The following is a 17079-nucleotide window of genomic DNA, read 5'->3' as shown; positions in this document are numbered from 1 at the left end:
ATACAAAGTCTAGAAAAATACACAAATACTAAACACTGGCAATTGTTGGAAGTGGAATTGTAGGGAAGTGTAAATGTGACTTTACACTTTCTACATTATATAAGTTTGAAATAAAAAAGCTTTTATTCTTTTAATATTAGCAAAAATAATAAAAAGTCTATCAATTTGGGAAAAAAGAAGAAGGAAAGCAAAGAAAAAACTTGGTTGCAATATTAAAACATACCTCTAACTTCTTCCTAGTGGTACTTTATATATCATAAAAGCACGTTCTGGAGACTACTACTACACATTGTTCTTTCATCAATATTTCATAGTTTCCAGAATATAGGTCTTTCACTTTCTTGGTTAAATGTATTGATAGGTCTTTTACTCTTTTTGCTATAATTATAAATGGGATTGTTTTCTTAATTCCTGTCTGCTACTTCACTATTAGTATATAAGTCAGACTAAGAAAGATAAATACCATATGATTTCACTCTTACATGGAATATAAAAAAAGGAAACAAATACACAAACAAACAAAAAAGATGAATCAGACCTGTAAATACAGAGAACAAACTAACTGATGCCAAAGGGACAGAGATCAGGAGAATGGACAAAATGGGTGAAAGGGAGTAGAAGACAGGTTTCCTGCTATGGAATAAAATGAGTCACAGGAATAAAAGGCACAGCATAGGAAATAACAGTCATTGATATTGCAAAACATTGTATGTAACAGATGGTAGCTAAAACTGTGGTGAGCCTAGCATAACCTATAAAGAAGCTGAATCACTTTGATATACACCTGAAACTAATATAACATCATGTGTCAATTATACTCAAATTTTTAAAATTAAATATATATAAATATATCAAGAATATTTAATATCTCAGACTGAAATAATCAGATTGGTTACTAAAAAGTACTATTCATTTTTGCAAATAAAAAAGTTCTAGGATTTTGTAAATTTTTGCAAAGAGAAGAGATATCTGGGTATCATTTGCCTATCTCTGTAGCCCTCTCTAGGAGTCATAGCATCTGCCAGAAATTATAATTCTCCTTGCTATCCTTATAGTAATAGACCTTAGGGTCTATTACAGATGAGTAAAAAAATTAATTCTGTGTAAAGCTAAAAACAAAACTAATTATAAAAGAAGTTGAGGGATCCCTGGGTGGCACAGCGGTTTGGCGCCTGCCTTTGGCCCAGGTCGCGATCCTGGAGACCCGGGATCGAATCCCACATTGGGCTCCCGGTGCATGGAGCCTGCTTCTCCCTCTGCCTGTGTCTCTGCCTCTCTCTCTCTCTCTCTGTGACTATCATAAATAAATAAAAATTTTTAAAAAATTTAAAAAAATAAATAAATAAAAGAAGTTGATAGAATAATAACATTGAGAAATTAAAGGGACTACTTACTGAAAAAAATTATTTCTCACCTTTGCACATTCCACTTCTATCTGGATGGAGACTGTACTCAGATCTAAGAGATGTGTCTTGATCAAAGAGCAACCTTTCAGATACCAAATAGAAGATACAAATTGTTATGTTTCCTAAACATAGACTAACAATTTAACCACAGTTTTTTACTATACCAAACTTGCTAAAATTCTTAGTTATACCACTATTAATATCTGTACCAAAATATTGTTTCAGATGTGTACCCTCTAATTAAAAATTTACAGATAGACCTTAAAGACATTATACTAGTGCTTGCTTTGGCAGTATATATAATAAAATTGAATGATAAAGATTAGCATGGCCTCAGCACAAAGATGACACACAAATTCATGAGACATTCCATATTAAAAAGAATTATATTAAGTGAATGAGCCAGATACAAGTGGGAAAATATTATATGATTCCACTTAGACAGCTAGAGTAGTCAGGTCCAGAGTGATTGACGGTAGAATGGTGATTGACAAAGGGCTGGGTGAAGGGAGGAATGGGAAGTTAGTGTTTAATGGGTATAGAGTGTTAGTTTGGGAAGATGAAGTTCTAAAGTCAGAAAGTGGTAATGGGTACACAACAATGCAAATGTACTTAATGCCACTGAACTGTATACTTAAAAATGGTTACAATGGTAAATTTTATGATATATATTTTTTTACCACAATAAAAATAAAATTTTAAAAATCTTTTCAGAATTTAACAGTGTACCAACGCATGAATATATGATTTGGTACTAAAAGGGTTTTTTCCCTTTATTCACTTGTCTCTTCACCTACCTGTTCTCTCCCTTCCCATTTTTAAAATTGTTTTGTCCTTCCAATGTTTTTGAAAATGTAAGCAACATGAGTATACCTGCCCTCACCCATTCTTAGATAAACAGTAACATTCTATATATACCTCTTTTTTTTTTCTTAACAGTAAATCCAGGAGGTTGACCACTCTAAGGGAAAGAGACTTCGTTCATTCCTTTTTATAAATTCATAGTGTCCCACTGTGTGGATTCTCACATAGTTTCTCTTTTAATATTTATTTATTATTTCTTATTTAATATTTATTTATCTAAGTAATCTCTATACCCAACATGGGGCTTGAACTCACAACCCTGATATTAAGAATCTCATGTTCTCGTAAAACAATCAATGTGATTCATCATATCAGCAAGAAAAAAACCAAGAACCATATGATCCTCTCATTAGATGCAGAGAAAGCATTTGACAAAATACAGCATCCATTCCTGATCAAAACTCTTCAGAGTGTAGGGATAGAGGGAACTTTCCTCGACATCTTAAAAGCCATCTACGAAAAAACCCACAGCAATATCATTCTCAATGGGGAAGCACTGGGAGCCTTTCCCTAAGATCAGGAACAAGACAGGGATGTCCACTCTCACCCCTGCTATTCAACATAGTACTGGAAGTCCTAGCCTCAGCAATCAGACAACAAAAAGACATTAAAGGCATTCAAATTGGCAAAGAAGAAGTCAAACTCTCCCTCTTCGCCGATGACATGATACTCTACATAGAAAACCCAAAACCCTCCACCACAAGATTGCTAGAACTCATACAGCAATTTGGGAGCGTAGCAGGATACAAAATCAATGCCCAGAAATCAATGGCATTTCTATACACTAACAATGAGACTGAAGAAAGAGAAATTAAGGAGTCAATCCCATTGACAATTGCACCCAAAAGCATAAGATACCTAGGAATAAACCTAACCAAAGAGGTAAAGGATCTATACCCTAAAAACTATAGAACACTTCTGAAAGAAATTGAGGAAGACACAAAGAGATGGAAAAATACTCCATGCTCATGGATTAGCAGAATTAATGTTGTGAAAATGTCAATGTTACCCAGGGCAATTTACATGTTTAATGCAATCCCTATCAAAATACCATGGACTTTCTTCAGAGAGTTAGAAAAAATTATTTTAAGATTTGTGTGGAATCAGAAAAGACCCCGAATAGCCAGGGGAATTTTAAAAGAGAAAACCATAGCTGGGGGCATCACAATGCCAGATTTCAGGTTGTACTACAAAGCTGTGGTCATCAAGACAGTGTGGTACTGGCACAAAAACAGACACATAGATCAATGGAACAGAATAGAGAACCCAGAAGTGGACCCTCAACTTTATGGTCAACTAATATTCGATAAAGGAGGAAAGACTATCCATTGGAAGAAAGACAGTCTCTTCAATAAATGGTGCTGGGAAAATTGGACATCCACATGCAGAAGAATGAAACTAGACCACTCTCTTGCACCATACACAAAGATAAACTCAAAATGGATGAAAGATCTAAATGTGAGACAAGATTCCATCAAAATCCTAGAGGAGAACACAGGCAACACCCTTTCTGAACTCGGCCACAGTAACTTCTTGCAAGATACATCAATGAAGGCAAAAGAAACAAAAGCAAAAATGAACTATTGGGACTTCATCAAGATAAGAAGCTTTTACACAGCAAAGGATACAGTAAACAAAACTAAAAGACAACCTATGGAATGGGAGAAGATATTTGCAAATGACATATCACATAAAGGGCTAGTTTCCAAGATCTATAAAGACTTATGAAACTCAACAGCAAAGAAACAAACAGTCCAATCATGAAATGGGCAAAAGACATGAAGAGAAATCTCACAGAGGAAGACATAGACATGGCCAACACGTACATGAGAAAATGCTCTGCATCACTTGCCATCAGGGAAATACAAATCAAAACCACAATGAGATACCACCTCACACCAGTGAGAATGGGGAAAATTAACAAGGCAGGAAACCACAAATGTTGGAGAGGATGTGGAGAAAAGGGAACCTTCTTACACTGTTGGTGGGAATGTGAACTGGTGCAGCCACTCTGGAAAACTGTGTAGAGGTTCCTCAAAGAGTTAAAAATAGACCTGCCCTTCGACCCAGCAATTGCACTGTTGGGGATTTACCCCAAAGATTCAGATGCAATGAAACGCCGGAACACCTGCACCCCAATGTTTACAGCAGCAATGTCCACAATAGCCAAACTGTGGAAGGAGCCTTGGTGTCCATCGAAAGATGAATGGATAAAGAAGATGTGTTTTAGCCATTAGAAACGACAAATACCCACCATTTGCTTCAACGTGGATGGAACTGGAGGGTATTATGCTGAGTGAAGTAAGTCAATCGGAGAAGGACAGTGTATGTTCTCATTCATTCGGGGAATATAAATAATAGTGAAAGGGAATAGAAGGGAAGGGAGAAGAAATGTGTGGGAAATATCAGAAAGGGAGACAGAACATAAAGACTCCTAACTCTGGGAAACGAACTAGGGGTGTTGGAAGGGGAGGAGGGCGGGGGGTGGGGGTGAATGGGTGACGGGCACTGAGAGGGGCACTTGACGGGATGAGCACTGGGTGTTATTCTGTATGTTGGTAAATTGAACACCAATAAAAAATAAATTTATTTAAAAAAAAGAAAAATAAATAAATAAATAAATAAATAAATTTATTTAAAAAAAAAAAGAATCTCATGTTATTCCAACTAAGCCATCCAGGCACTCCTATTCTCAGTTTTAAAAGCTTAGTAAACAACGATTGTGGAAGGGGAAAAAAAAAAAAAAACTGGCGGAGGAGAGGCGAAAAATTACAGATTTCATGTTTTCCATTCCCCAACACAACTATACATCACACATATAATCTTACATATGTTATAAAGAAAGAACAGATTATTAAGAAAAATAAGTCACCATTAACAACAAACCCCCCCCCATACCTACTAATAGTTTTCAACACCAGCAATACTAATAATGAAAAGGACTCCAGTCCTTAATCTATCATACCTTCTGTGACAGTGAATGCAGGCTCCTCCTAGAAGGAGAAAAAGCATCTTTCTTGGCTCAACTACCAACGGCCATTACCAAGGATTGAAAATTTTATTATTCAACTATGAGCAATACCATTACTATAGTACATTTTTCGAAGTAAAACAATCTATTCACCTTAATGTCCCTACAAGTCAGAATTATTTTACTCTTTAAACATTTTTGAGGTTTCTTTTTAATCTAAAAATAATACCAAAAAAAAAGGCATGAAGGAATTGTGGAGGGGAATGGGACTGTTCTATAACTCAGAAAAAAAGATAGGATTTTTTAAAAAAAAAAATAATTTTGGGACAATGAAGGAGACATCTGGAAAATAATTTAGTTGAATCCATACTTCACACTGTACTCCAGATTAAAATTCCACATGAATCAAAATGTAAATGTTTAAAAATGAAACAAAAAGTACTAACAGAAACCAAGGAGGGATTCTTTTATCATTACGAAGGAAAAAAAGTTTTTATAATTATGAGATAAACCCAAATAATACAATTGTTAAGATTACAAACACCCAAACTCTTTGACAGAGTGCTTCTATTTTTAGAAAACAATTTTATGTATGTTTGAGAACATATATGCATAACTTAGAAAATACCTCTGGGAGGATAAAATAAATCAAATATATTGGTTGCCTGTGGAAAAGAAGACTGAGTATCCGAAGAGATAGGGATGAAAAGGAATTTTTACTATACATCCTTTTATACTTAAAAAAATTTTTTTGACCCATGTAAATATATTATATTACCTATTCAAAAAAAAAAACTAGAAAATGTAGGCAATAAAAAGAAGTATAAACCTCCTATAATTCTACCTGTAATAAGACTTTTGTATAGGGGCATCTGGATGGCTCAAGTTGATTATGTTTCTGCCTTTGGATTAGGTCATGATCCCAGGGTCTTCGGCTTGAGCCCAGAGTTGCAGTCCCTGCTCAATGGGGAACATGCTTCTCCCTCTCTTCCCTGGCTTGTGCTCTCTGTCGCTATCTCTGTCTATCTCTCTCAAATAAATAAATAAAATCTTAAAAAAAAAAAAAAGACTTTGGTGTATTTCCTTCCAGCTTTCTTTCTATAGAGGCTTATGTGTGACAGAATTGTAAATTCTTTTACAAAGTTTGGGTCAACCTGTATAAAGTTTTAGAAACTACATTTCTCACTTTTTTCTTTTTTAGATTTTATTATTATTATTATTCATGAGAGACAAAGAGAGAGAGAGAGAGAGGCAGAGACAAAGGCAGAGGGAGAAGCAGGCTCCATGCAGGGAGCCCGATGTGGGACTCGATCCCGGGACCCCAGGATCACGCCCTGGGCCAAAGGCAGGTGCTAAACCACTGAGCCACCCAGGTGTCCCTACATTTCTCACTTAATATTACTTAAACATTTGCAATGTCACTGAAATTCTTCCTAAAATCATTAAATATTGATAATACTCCCTCAAAAGGGTGTATCATAATTTATTTGGCATTATATAATTCTAAAACACTTCCTTTTTTTTCATTATTGTAAATACTTCTGAGATATCTCCTTATACATTATTTTACTAGGCTCAGAAAAATTATTTATCCATGTTTAGTCAATAAATTAACTGAAAATAGACATTAATTTCTGAGTGAATTCTAGTCAAAATACTAGACTGCACTAATAACTAATATTCTAAAAGTCACTGACCACTTCATTACAGATGTACTATTTTAATAAAATTTAACTTTGAAATACTGGAAAAATGAGATAGTAGCAAATACTAACAAAAGAAAAGGTAAATAGAAATTAGATGGGTGAGTTAAAAGGAAACTTTCAGGCAAAATCATATCGAAATTTTCAAATATTTTTCACCGTTTTGTTCAAAGTACAATAAAACTTTCTGGGACAGTTAGGGTTTCAATTTTATAGTTATCAAGGTTTTGATAGCTGTCACACTAAGGCTTTGATTCATTAAAAGATCTAGTTGTCTAAAAATGGTACTTGGCACCACTGTGCTTTATCACTGGAGTTGCCACTATTTTGATATACATCCTGACCAAAATGTTGCTTTACTTTCTTTTCTTTTTAAAAGATTTATTTATTTGAGAGAGAGAGAGAGTGAGAGAGAGAGAGAATGGGAGCAGAAGCGAGGAGGGCAATAGAGGAAAAGAGAAAAATCTCAAGCAGACTCCCCGCTGAGTGTGTAGCCCAAGGCAGGGCTCTGTCTCAGGGCTCTGAGATCACAACCTGAGCAGAAATTACAGGTTAGAGGCATAAAAGATTGAACAACCCAGGAGAGCTCAAAATGTTGCTTTCTTTAGTCAACTTAATGTGGTTAAGTCCTTGTCTCCTTTGCTTTCTTTTCCTCCTTTCCCCAAGTATATCCTTTGTAACAAGTATTTTCTATTTAGGCAATTTACATGAAGACCCCACTGGTCTGTCTAGGGGAACAGAATTAACACTCATCTTTCAGGGTAATTATGTTGAATTAGGTTTTTTTTTTTTTTTTTTTTACTATATGCAATCATAATGTTCAGAAGACATGTGACCTGAATGTATACAAAAATCCATGTAACAATGAACTAATGTGGTTCTGCTGAAATGTACTGAATAGGATTAATTTGAGATATATCCCTTTGAGTTATAGAACAGTTACCTTTAGCAGAGATGAAACAACACAAGAGTTGATAAAGAGTTCCCAGGGTACACAGAGGAAAAATGAATCATGCCTCTCAGAAAAATTACAAGCCAACAAAAATCTTATTAGTCAGCAACTTGAATTTTCACAAAATTTCACTAACAGCAACACCTATCAAGCCACAAAAAGGACTGGATGTATTTTTGGACTGGTTTCCAGATGGAAGGCTAGAGCCAAATCCAGACTCTCAAAGAGTGCTTTTTCAGACACAGCTAACATACCTGGCATCCTGGTTCTTTTTAGCCTTGCCTTTCCTAATCCCAAAGGTTCATCAAATCCTTTCTCCCATTTCAGTAAAAAAGATTTTACTAGCTGCAACACTTAAGGATTATTTAGCTGTGTGAAACGGTATGTTTTGCCTCTTAGGGATCTCTACTAGGACTTATGTCCCTCATCCTAATTAAAGTTGGGAACTTCTGAATGAAAAACTGCCAAACTGAACTGCATACAAGCAAAAAAAAAGATGAAGAAAAAAACAATGGCCTGGCAATTCAGCTCCAGCAATGCTTAGACTTTGACCATACTGCCATACCAGTGAGATGAACACTAGTTTTTATTTAACTACGAGGTCTAAAAAAATGATGTGCGTGGCACCACAGAGAAGCATTTTAAATGAATCACAGGGGAAGAAAAAGATTGGTCAGCCAAGATAGGGTAAGCCATCTAAAGCCTATTCCTCCCATTCATTACATAAAAACTCAAATAGAATATTTTTTGAAACTACCTGAGGAATCTGAAAAGTAAATAATAGTGAGTAGATTGAGGACTGAAGTCAATATCTGAATACCTTGCAAAAGGTGAATTTCAGAGGTTGTTTTTGTTCTGTTTTGGTGGTCCTTTATTTGTCACCAGCTTTGATTCCATGTCTAATCCTCAGAATGCATAGTGGGCTCAGACAATAAAAACTCCAGAAGAAATCCCCTATCTCTAGGGATAAGACTCCTTTTTTAAAGGATCCCTGAATGCCAGAAAGTGCAAGGGGAAATCTCTGGGTTTTATTTGCTTTCTCTCTTTAGCCTCAGAGCTATACTGCTTACCAACCATGGCAATTTGGGCACTTAAAACCCAAGAGAAAATCTGCCTCTCTTGCTAGAGGAATCACATGTCCAAGAACATAGAGAGCATCTTTTATTTTCTTCTCTCTCTTAACACTTTCCCCTGAAGGTGACCTTAGTTGCCAAGGACTGCTCTGAAGAAGGCTAACACTCAGAGAAATATTTCTGGTGATATGAACCAGCATGTGGGCATAGGGAAGAAAGGATGCATGAGAATCCTTCAGAAAGAAAAAAAAAAAAAAAAAGGGCAGAAATGGGGAATCACCTAATTCCATATGTGATTCAACATAAGTCCCAGGCTCAACCCTGAGCAGTCCACACGCAAAGCACCTTCAAAGAAGCACAACAAAAACACAGAGAACTGAACTATGATACTAACTACTGCTCAAGTTTCAGATTAACCCCTGAGTGATACATGAATCAGACTCAAAAAAGCATAGTAAAGGCTCTGAAATTGGACTGATGATGTAACCACAACTCATAGGAGGCAAAACAGAACATACAGTCAGAACCTACTAAGGTTGACAAAACAAAAATCAACCCGGTAGAGGACTTTAACAGGACCAAGAATCCATAACAGATTCAAAATACATAGGATTTAATCCAATATTACTCAACACGTGAAGAACAGGAATATCCAATTCTTGAGAGAAAATGTAATTAATAGATGTGAACTACACCATCAGAATGGAGATGATAAAGGAGAGTAAGTAACTCTTAGGATAGAACAATAGAAATTACACAGTCTGAAGAACTGAGAAAAAAAATTAATAAGGCTACAGGGATATGGGAACAGGACGCCTGGGTGCAGCTGAGCAGTTGAGCATGTCTTTGGCTCCGGGCGTGATCCTGGGCATCCAGGATGGAGTCCCACATCAGGCTCCCCAGAGGAGCCTGCTTCTCCCTCTGCCTGTGTCTCTGCCTCTCTCTGTGTGTCTCTCATGAATAAATAAATAAAATAAGAAAGAAAAAGAAAGAAAGAAAGAAAGAAAGAAAGAAAGAAAGAAAGAAAGAAAGAAAGAGAAAAAGAAAGAAAGAAAAAGAAATTCCAGAAGAAGAGGAGAAAGAGATTGGTATAAAAAAAATTTAAAGGAATCATGACAGAAAACTTCTGAAGTTTGGTAAAAGGCATAAATTTATATATTCAATAAGCTCAGTGAACCCCAAACAGGAAAAGCACACACAGAAATCATGCCCAGACACACTGTAGTCACAGTGCTGAGAAACAAAGATGGGGAGGGGGGACTGAAATAAGATTTAAAAAAAAACAAAACAACAATACATCATACATATAAGAGTAGTGATTTAAATGGGTTGAGGACTTGACTACAAAGGGGGCAGCAGGAAGTTTTTTTTTTTTCTTTTTTTTTTTTGGAGTGATGGAACTATTCTGGATCTTGACTGTGGTGGTTTTACAAGATAACGTATTAGTGACAATGCTCCCTGTATACCAAGAGCAACTCTTACTTTGGGTATACATCAATGTCCCCAAAACCTGGGTATCATCCTTTACTTGCAGCTCTTCCCTCATCCTGCATATCGGATTAACCACCATCTCCTGCCGCGTTACTTTCTCAAGATTTCTCAGATTTGCCTTTTCCCCTCCATTCCCACTGTTTCTTCCGGTCAAGTTCTCCTCACCCAAGTCTGTTACTACTTGAGGGCCACAGCTAACCTCTACAGCCTCGCTCTGTCAAAGGGGATCTCTGCTCTTTAATAATTGCAACTCTAACCTGGAAGCTTGCTAGAAACACAGGATTCCAGACCCTACCCTCGAACTCCTCAATTAGACTCTTGATTTTAATAGGATTCTGGAGTGATTTTATAAGGGCATTAAAATCTGCAAAGCCCTAGTCTAGGGCATGCCTGAGTGAACGAAAGTGGGATTATGCGCCTCCTTCGTTAACATTTTACAGGCCCGGGCCATCCTGACCTCTCCTGACCTCGGCCTACTGTCCTCACCAGGCCCACCTTCTCTCCAGGAAGAACCGACTCCTGGAACCCCAGCGCACAGGGCCGCACAGGGCCCGCCTCCCGCACCCTCAGCCTCGAGCACCCGCGCCCGCCGCGCGGCTTGCCCAAGCCCTCGCCTCTGCCCAGACGGCGGCGGCCCAGCGAGCCCTGAGGGCTGCCGGCCCCTCAGCCGCCGGCTCGAGCCTCCACCCCGACTCGCGCCTTTTATTGCGATGATCCTTTTTTTTCCTTTTTTTTAATAATAAATTTATTTTTTATTAGTTTTCAATTTGCCAACATACAGAATAACACCGAGTGCTCATCCCGTCAAGTGCCCCCCCCAGTGCCCGTCACCCATTCACCCCCACTCCCCGCCTTCCTCCCCTTCCACCACCCCTAGTTCGTTTCCCAGAGTTAGGAGTCTTTATGTTCTGTCTCCCTTTCTGATATTTCCTACACATTTCTTCTCCCTTCCTTTATATGCCCTTTCACTATTATTTATATTCCCCAAATGAATGAGAACAATGTTTGTTTTCTCGGCCGGCCCGGCCCGCAGGGCAGGGGAAGCGGCCTCCTCGGGCCTGCGGAGAACTAGAATCATCACCACGGCTCTGAGGCGCTGACCTGCCGGCCACCTTTTTTTTTTTTTTTTTTTTTTTGATTCTGATAAAACTCTCCGTTTCCAATTTGGAAGTAACGGTTCCCCCGTCACGTATTTTCCTGAAATTATGTTAACAGTCGCCTAAACCAGAGCTTCCAGTTGCTTAAAGCAAAACGCATTTCAGAAATTTGGACCCCACACGTTTTTCCCGGGCAAAAGGACTTTGCCTCAGGATGAGGGGAAAGGCGGGGGTTTCTGTTTCTATTTCAGATGCCAGAAACCACTTGCCATAAGGCTCATTTAGTCCCAAGCGGGACGGTGGGCCCGCCGTGGCTCGTTTGTTTGTCGGCAAGCTCAGGGCTGAGCCCCGCGGGGCGGAAATATATTTAAAGTATTTATGGATTTGTAGCAAATATAGGCTATTTAAAGGTTAAATAATTTGTACTTCTGTTATTTTTGTTCATGCCAGCACCTTAGAGCAGTAGCTTGCTTGTGCATAAAAATGTCTTCCTATCACTTCATGTATTTTGGCTTTTAAATTTTTGGTTTATAAATTGAGAAGGAATTATCTTTAAGTTTCTGTCATTGAATACATCACCATAAAAAAATTAGAATCCTGCATATATAGATAATGAAATAATAAAATGATCTTTATGCTTTATAAAACCATGAATCAGACTTGAATGAGGAACACCTTCCACATCCTTGAAAGAAAAGCATTAGCTTAAAAAAAAAAAGAAAAGAAAAAGAAAAGCATTAGATTGAGTTTTAAAGTGTTTTGAGAATGAAGTATTAAGATCCTATTTCTGTGTGTGGGAAATATCAGAAAGGGAGACAGAACATGAAGACTCCTAACTCTGGGAAACGAACTAGGGGTGGTGGAAGGGGAGGAGGGGGGAAGGTGGGGGTGACTGGGTGACGGGCACTGAGGGGGGCACTTGACGGGATGAGCACTGGGTGTTATTCTGTATGTTGGTAAATTGAACACCAATAAAAAATAAATTTATTATTTAAAAAAAATCCTATTTCTGTAGTAAAGTCAGACTTAATAAATATGTCAGAACTATAAGCTAATTCATAAATTCTAGATATACCCCTACATAAGGAAACTAAGTGCTGAATGGAGCATTTTCCTTTTTTTAAGATTAGAATCCCCAATTCTGAAGTTACGGACAAAGGCCTGAACTTTCTATAGTGACTCCTGCTCTGTCTGCATATTTAGTTAAAATTTTCACTTGTGGTTTGTGTTTACCTCTTCTTCTATATCAAGACTTTAAAAAGCATGAAAATAAAAATATTCTCCCCTTAAAAAAAAAAAAAAAAAAAAACCGCGGGACGGCGGTCACCTTCTCCAGGGCAGCTCCTCTTCCTCCGGGTCGCTCTCCGTCACCGACCCGTCTATCACCGTCTCGTCGCTGTCATAGTCTGCGGCCTGGCCGCCGGCCTCCATCTTCGCCGCGCACGCGGAGCCTCGTCTACGCTCCTCTGACTCCCCGCTTCTCGCTAAAAGAGAGGGACCCGGAGGTCGCGGGAAGCTGTCAGTGAAAAACGCGGGAGGCGGCGGGCGGGCCTGGTCCCAGAGGGTCAGGCGCGCACGCGGCTGCGGCCGTCGCCGTGGAGGACGCGGCCCCCTCGCGGCCCCCCCCCCCCGCCTCCCCGCGCCCGCAGGACGCCGCGCACACCCCGCGCCGGGGCCGGAGTGGCTGGCGGAGCGCCCGCCCGCGGGCTCCCCGGGCCCCGCCCCGCCCCCCAGCCGCATCCCGCAGGCCGGCGCCGGCTGTGCAAGAAGGAGGCCGGAGCTGCGCGCTGCTGCGGGGCGCTGCTGCGGGGCGCGGCGCGGACGAGACCCAGGCCGGAGGGCCCCGCAGCCCCCCGGCGCCGCGCGGGCCTCCGGAAGCCACGGGGCCTCCTTTACGCGGGCCGCCGAAGTCCGCCTGGCGGCCCTGCCCGAGCTGCGCAAGACCAACGTGTTTGTCCTAAGTTCGCAGGTCATCAACCACCCTAACCGATGTATTTTCCCCTCATTAACTCTTATTTATATATATATATATATTTCTTTATGATAGTCACAGAGAGAGAGAGAGAGAGAGAGGCAGAGACACAGGCAGAGGGAGAAGCAGGCTCCATGCACCGGGAGCCCGACGTGGGATTCGATTCCGGGTCTCCAGGATCGCGCCCTGGGCCAAAGGCAGGCGCCAAACCGCTGCGCCACCCAGGGATCCCCAACTCTTTTTTTTTTTTTTTTTAAGATTTTACTCATGAGAGACGGAGCGAGCGGCAGAGACCCAGGCAGAGGGAGAAGCAGGCGCCACGCGGGGAGCCCCACGCGGGACTCGATCCGGGGACCCGGGATCACCGCCGGGCCCCCAGGGATCCCCCCTCATGAACTCTTTAATTGCCTTGAAATGCAAGTTGTGTAAAAAAAAAAAAAAAGCTGAATAAATGCTTTACTTTTTTTTCCTTTGTACATTTTTAGAATGATAGTGCCTTAGCAACTTGCAAAAATAGCCAGTTACGACTTTGACTGGAATACTAGGTTTATATATTTGGTGTGTTTCAGTGTATTTGAAAGTCGTTAATCCAAACATTCAAAACCAAGTGAGCTCCGCTTGGCAAGACGGATTCGGGATAAGAGAGAACCCCTTCTCCACATCTAGTGTGTTGACTTTGAAATCTCCAGCGCCACCCGCACCCCAGGCCTTTAAAGGTTTGCTGAATAAATGGATAGAACTAGGGTTTTCTGACTCCCGGATTCACTGCTCTTTTCTCTACATGCAATGGCTTTCCCATTATTATCTTACTATTTAGATCATATTTAAACTACTGCTGTTTAAAACACTTGATTGGTGATTGTCTTTTAAATGTATTTGATTGGGATCCCTGGGTGGCGCAGCGGTTTGGCGCCTGCCTTTGGCCCAGGGCGCGATCCTGGAGACCCGGGATCGAATCCCACGTCGGGCTCCCGGTGCATGGAGCCTGCTTCTCCCTCTGCCTGTGTCTCTGTCTCTCTCTCTCTCTCTCTCTCTCTCTCTGTGACTATCACAAATAAATAAATAAAATTAAAAAAAAATAAATGTATTTGATTATTCCCCATTTCCACTCTTGTACATTAGGTAGGACAGTAATAAATATACAGGGAACTAGACCTCTGTGTTTTTCACACCTCTCTACCTAGTCCTCCAGGTTTAAATCAGCCCTAACTTCCATCCACTCTCCTGCTGACCTACTCCTTGGGTCAGCTAGCTCTCTTTCCACTTTTTAAAAAGTGTTAAGTAATCGCCAGCAATGGAAAGTGCATATCCATTAAAAGGCTGGTGGGTGGCTCTAAATGCCCCACACCAGAAGGGAAGATACGCCTAAACTAAATAAAAGCTCTTGCTCCAGGCGGCTGGTAACTTTAACTAAGGATAGAAAACTTCTAAGCCTGAGATTCAAATTTCTTTTTAAAATACTTTCTCCTTTGGTGGTAAAGAGTCAGTTATTTTTGCTTCTTCAGTTCTTTTATTTTATTCAAGACAGTTGCCAAGATTCAAAGCATAAAGAAGAAATAGCAGAGATGATCCACATAAATGCTAGCATGATTTTAAAGGGAACTTTGTTTTTTTTGAAAATCCAAAGTTTCACTGCAAGACAGAGATAGAAAAATAATTGATCTGTGTGAGAAACTAGCTTGCAAGTGACAAGAAAAAATATAATTCAGACTGATGTAAACATAAAAAGGCTAAGTTGAGTCACATAACTGAACCTCCATAAGTACCCAGGCTTTTCAGGTATGATATGATTCAAACAATGTTGAAAAGAAATCTAGCTTAGCTTTTTTTTTTTTAAATTAATTAGTTTAAGTTAAACACTCAAATAAATTGAAACACATTGAATGTATAAAAATCCAGAACTTCATTTTTTTAAGAGTTTTATTTATTCATTTTACAGAGAGAGCGCATAAGCAGGGGGAGTAGCAAGCAGACAGAAAGGGAGATGCACACTCCCCACTAAGCAGGGAGCCCAATGTAGGGACCCTGGGATCATGACCTGATTCATTCAAGGACCCTGGGATCATGACCTGAGCCCAAGGCAGACACTTAACTGACTGAGCCACCCAGGTGCCCTAGAACTTCATTTTAAAATAATAATTAGTAACTTAGAAGGTTGATAGGTACCATTTTATTATTCTAAAAATAAATAAAGTGGGGGGATAAAGCATTTATCGTGATGTTTCTACACAATTGGTATTTCACGGTGACCAAAGAGTTGATGAGGGAAAAATTTCTTTATAGAAAAATCACAGCTAACAAATTCAAGAGATATGAAAGAATTAGAAAATCATCATTTTGCAACCCATGATACAGTGGATCTAGGCAATGATCATCAATAGCTGCAATAGTTAGGCATAACAAAAAAATAAAGAACTAGACCTCTGTTTTTTCACACCTGCCCACCCACATCTTCCATGTTTAAATCATTCCTAAATTCCTAGGTAAAAAGCTGATGGAGAATTTTATAATGGACAGATCAGGATGACAGCACTTAAGTCCAAAGATAATCTTAACATCACTGAAAATGAGACAACCAAATATGTGCCTCCTGGCACAATGCAAGAAGGGTAAGTGGCACTTACCTATGAAGTAGTCTAGGCCAAAAACAAAACAAAAACAGTTAAAAACCTGAATCTAATCAAGCCTCTAGATTATCTGCAGGGAGAGAAGGGGGAAGAGAAATATAATAACACCATGAAGATGAAATTTACCAAACCTGGGACATGGGAACCTCTATAGGACAAATGACCTGGTTTCTTAAAATTAAAAATTTATGGGATTAAATTAAATATCATGGGATATTTAAAAAGGAATGAGAACTCTTTTAGATTTGAAGAAACCCTAAGAAACGAGGGAAAAAAGTAGTTAAAAAGGAAAACAGATTGATGATACTAATACAAAATGACTTAGCGAAAAAACCTTGAAAAAAGCATTACGTACTTTTTTTTCATTATGTACTTTTTAAACCACCAAATATTTGTACAAAAATTTAAAAACACAAGGTAGAATACAATTAAATAAATTAAATTAAATTTGATTATACCAAAATTTGAATCTTTGAGTGTACTAAATTCATGAAACCAATTAATCCTTAAGAACTGTAATTAATTTTTGTATTTTTTTAATTGGGGTTCAATTTGCCAACATATCGCATAACACCCAGTGTTCATCCCATCAAGTGCCCCCCTTCAGTGCCCATCACCCAGTCACCCCAACCGCCCGCCCACCTCCCTTAACACCACCCCTTGTTCTTTTCCCAAAGTTAGGAGTCTCTCATGTGCTGTCACCCTCACTGATATTTCCCACTCGTTTCTCTTCTTTCCCCTTTAATCCCTTTCACTATTTTTTATATTCCTCAAATGAATGAGATCATATAATGTTGTCCTTCTCCGATTGACTTACTTCACTTAGCAAAATACCCTCCAGTTCCATCCATGTCAAAGCAAATGGTGGGTATTTGTCGTTTCTGATGCCTGAGTAATATTCCATTGTATACATAAACCAAATC

General features: G+C 39.2%; 1 protein-coding gene and 1 pseudogene across 8 annotated transcripts in view; one reads left to right on the top strand and one right to left on the bottom strand.

Annotated features, from left to right (window-relative positions):
• ANKRD31 (ankyrin repeat domain 31) overlaps positions 1 to 13164 on the bottom strand; it is a 117150-nt gene extending 103986 nt beyond the window's left edge. For 4 of the 8 annotated variants that reach the window (XR_013362725.1, XM_077867967.1, XM_077867999.1 and 1 more), the window contains exons 1-2: positions 12885 to 13164; positions 1415 to 1488 (exon numbers count right to left, since the gene is read on the bottom strand). Coding sequence is in view for 5 of the 8 variants with exons in the window: in XM_077867967.1 (XP_077724093.1) it covers positions 1415 to 1488; positions 12885 to 12988 (178 nt within the window). In the remaining 3 variants the exon portion in view is untranslated. The remainder of the gene's footprint in view (positions 1 to 1414; positions 1489 to 12884) is intronic. The other 4 variants (XM_077868020.1, XM_077868030.1, XM_077867991.1 and 1 more) reach the window with 3 other exon arrangements.
• On the top strand, positions 1685 to 1785 carry LOC144303799 (U6 spliceosomal RNA; annotated as a pseudogene).
• Positions 13165 to 17079: the final 3915 nt, after the last annotated feature.

Source organism: Canis aureus, chromosome 2 (assembly GCF_053574225.1).
Source record: "Canis aureus isolate CA01 chromosome 2, VMU_Caureus_v.1.0, whole genome shotgun sequence".
NCBI classification, from domain to species: Eukaryota; Metazoa; Chordata; class Mammalia; order Carnivora; family Canidae; genus Canis; species Canis aureus.
Note: the sequence above shows the minus strand (reverse complement) of the source record. Positions and strands in the feature narration are given on the sequence as shown.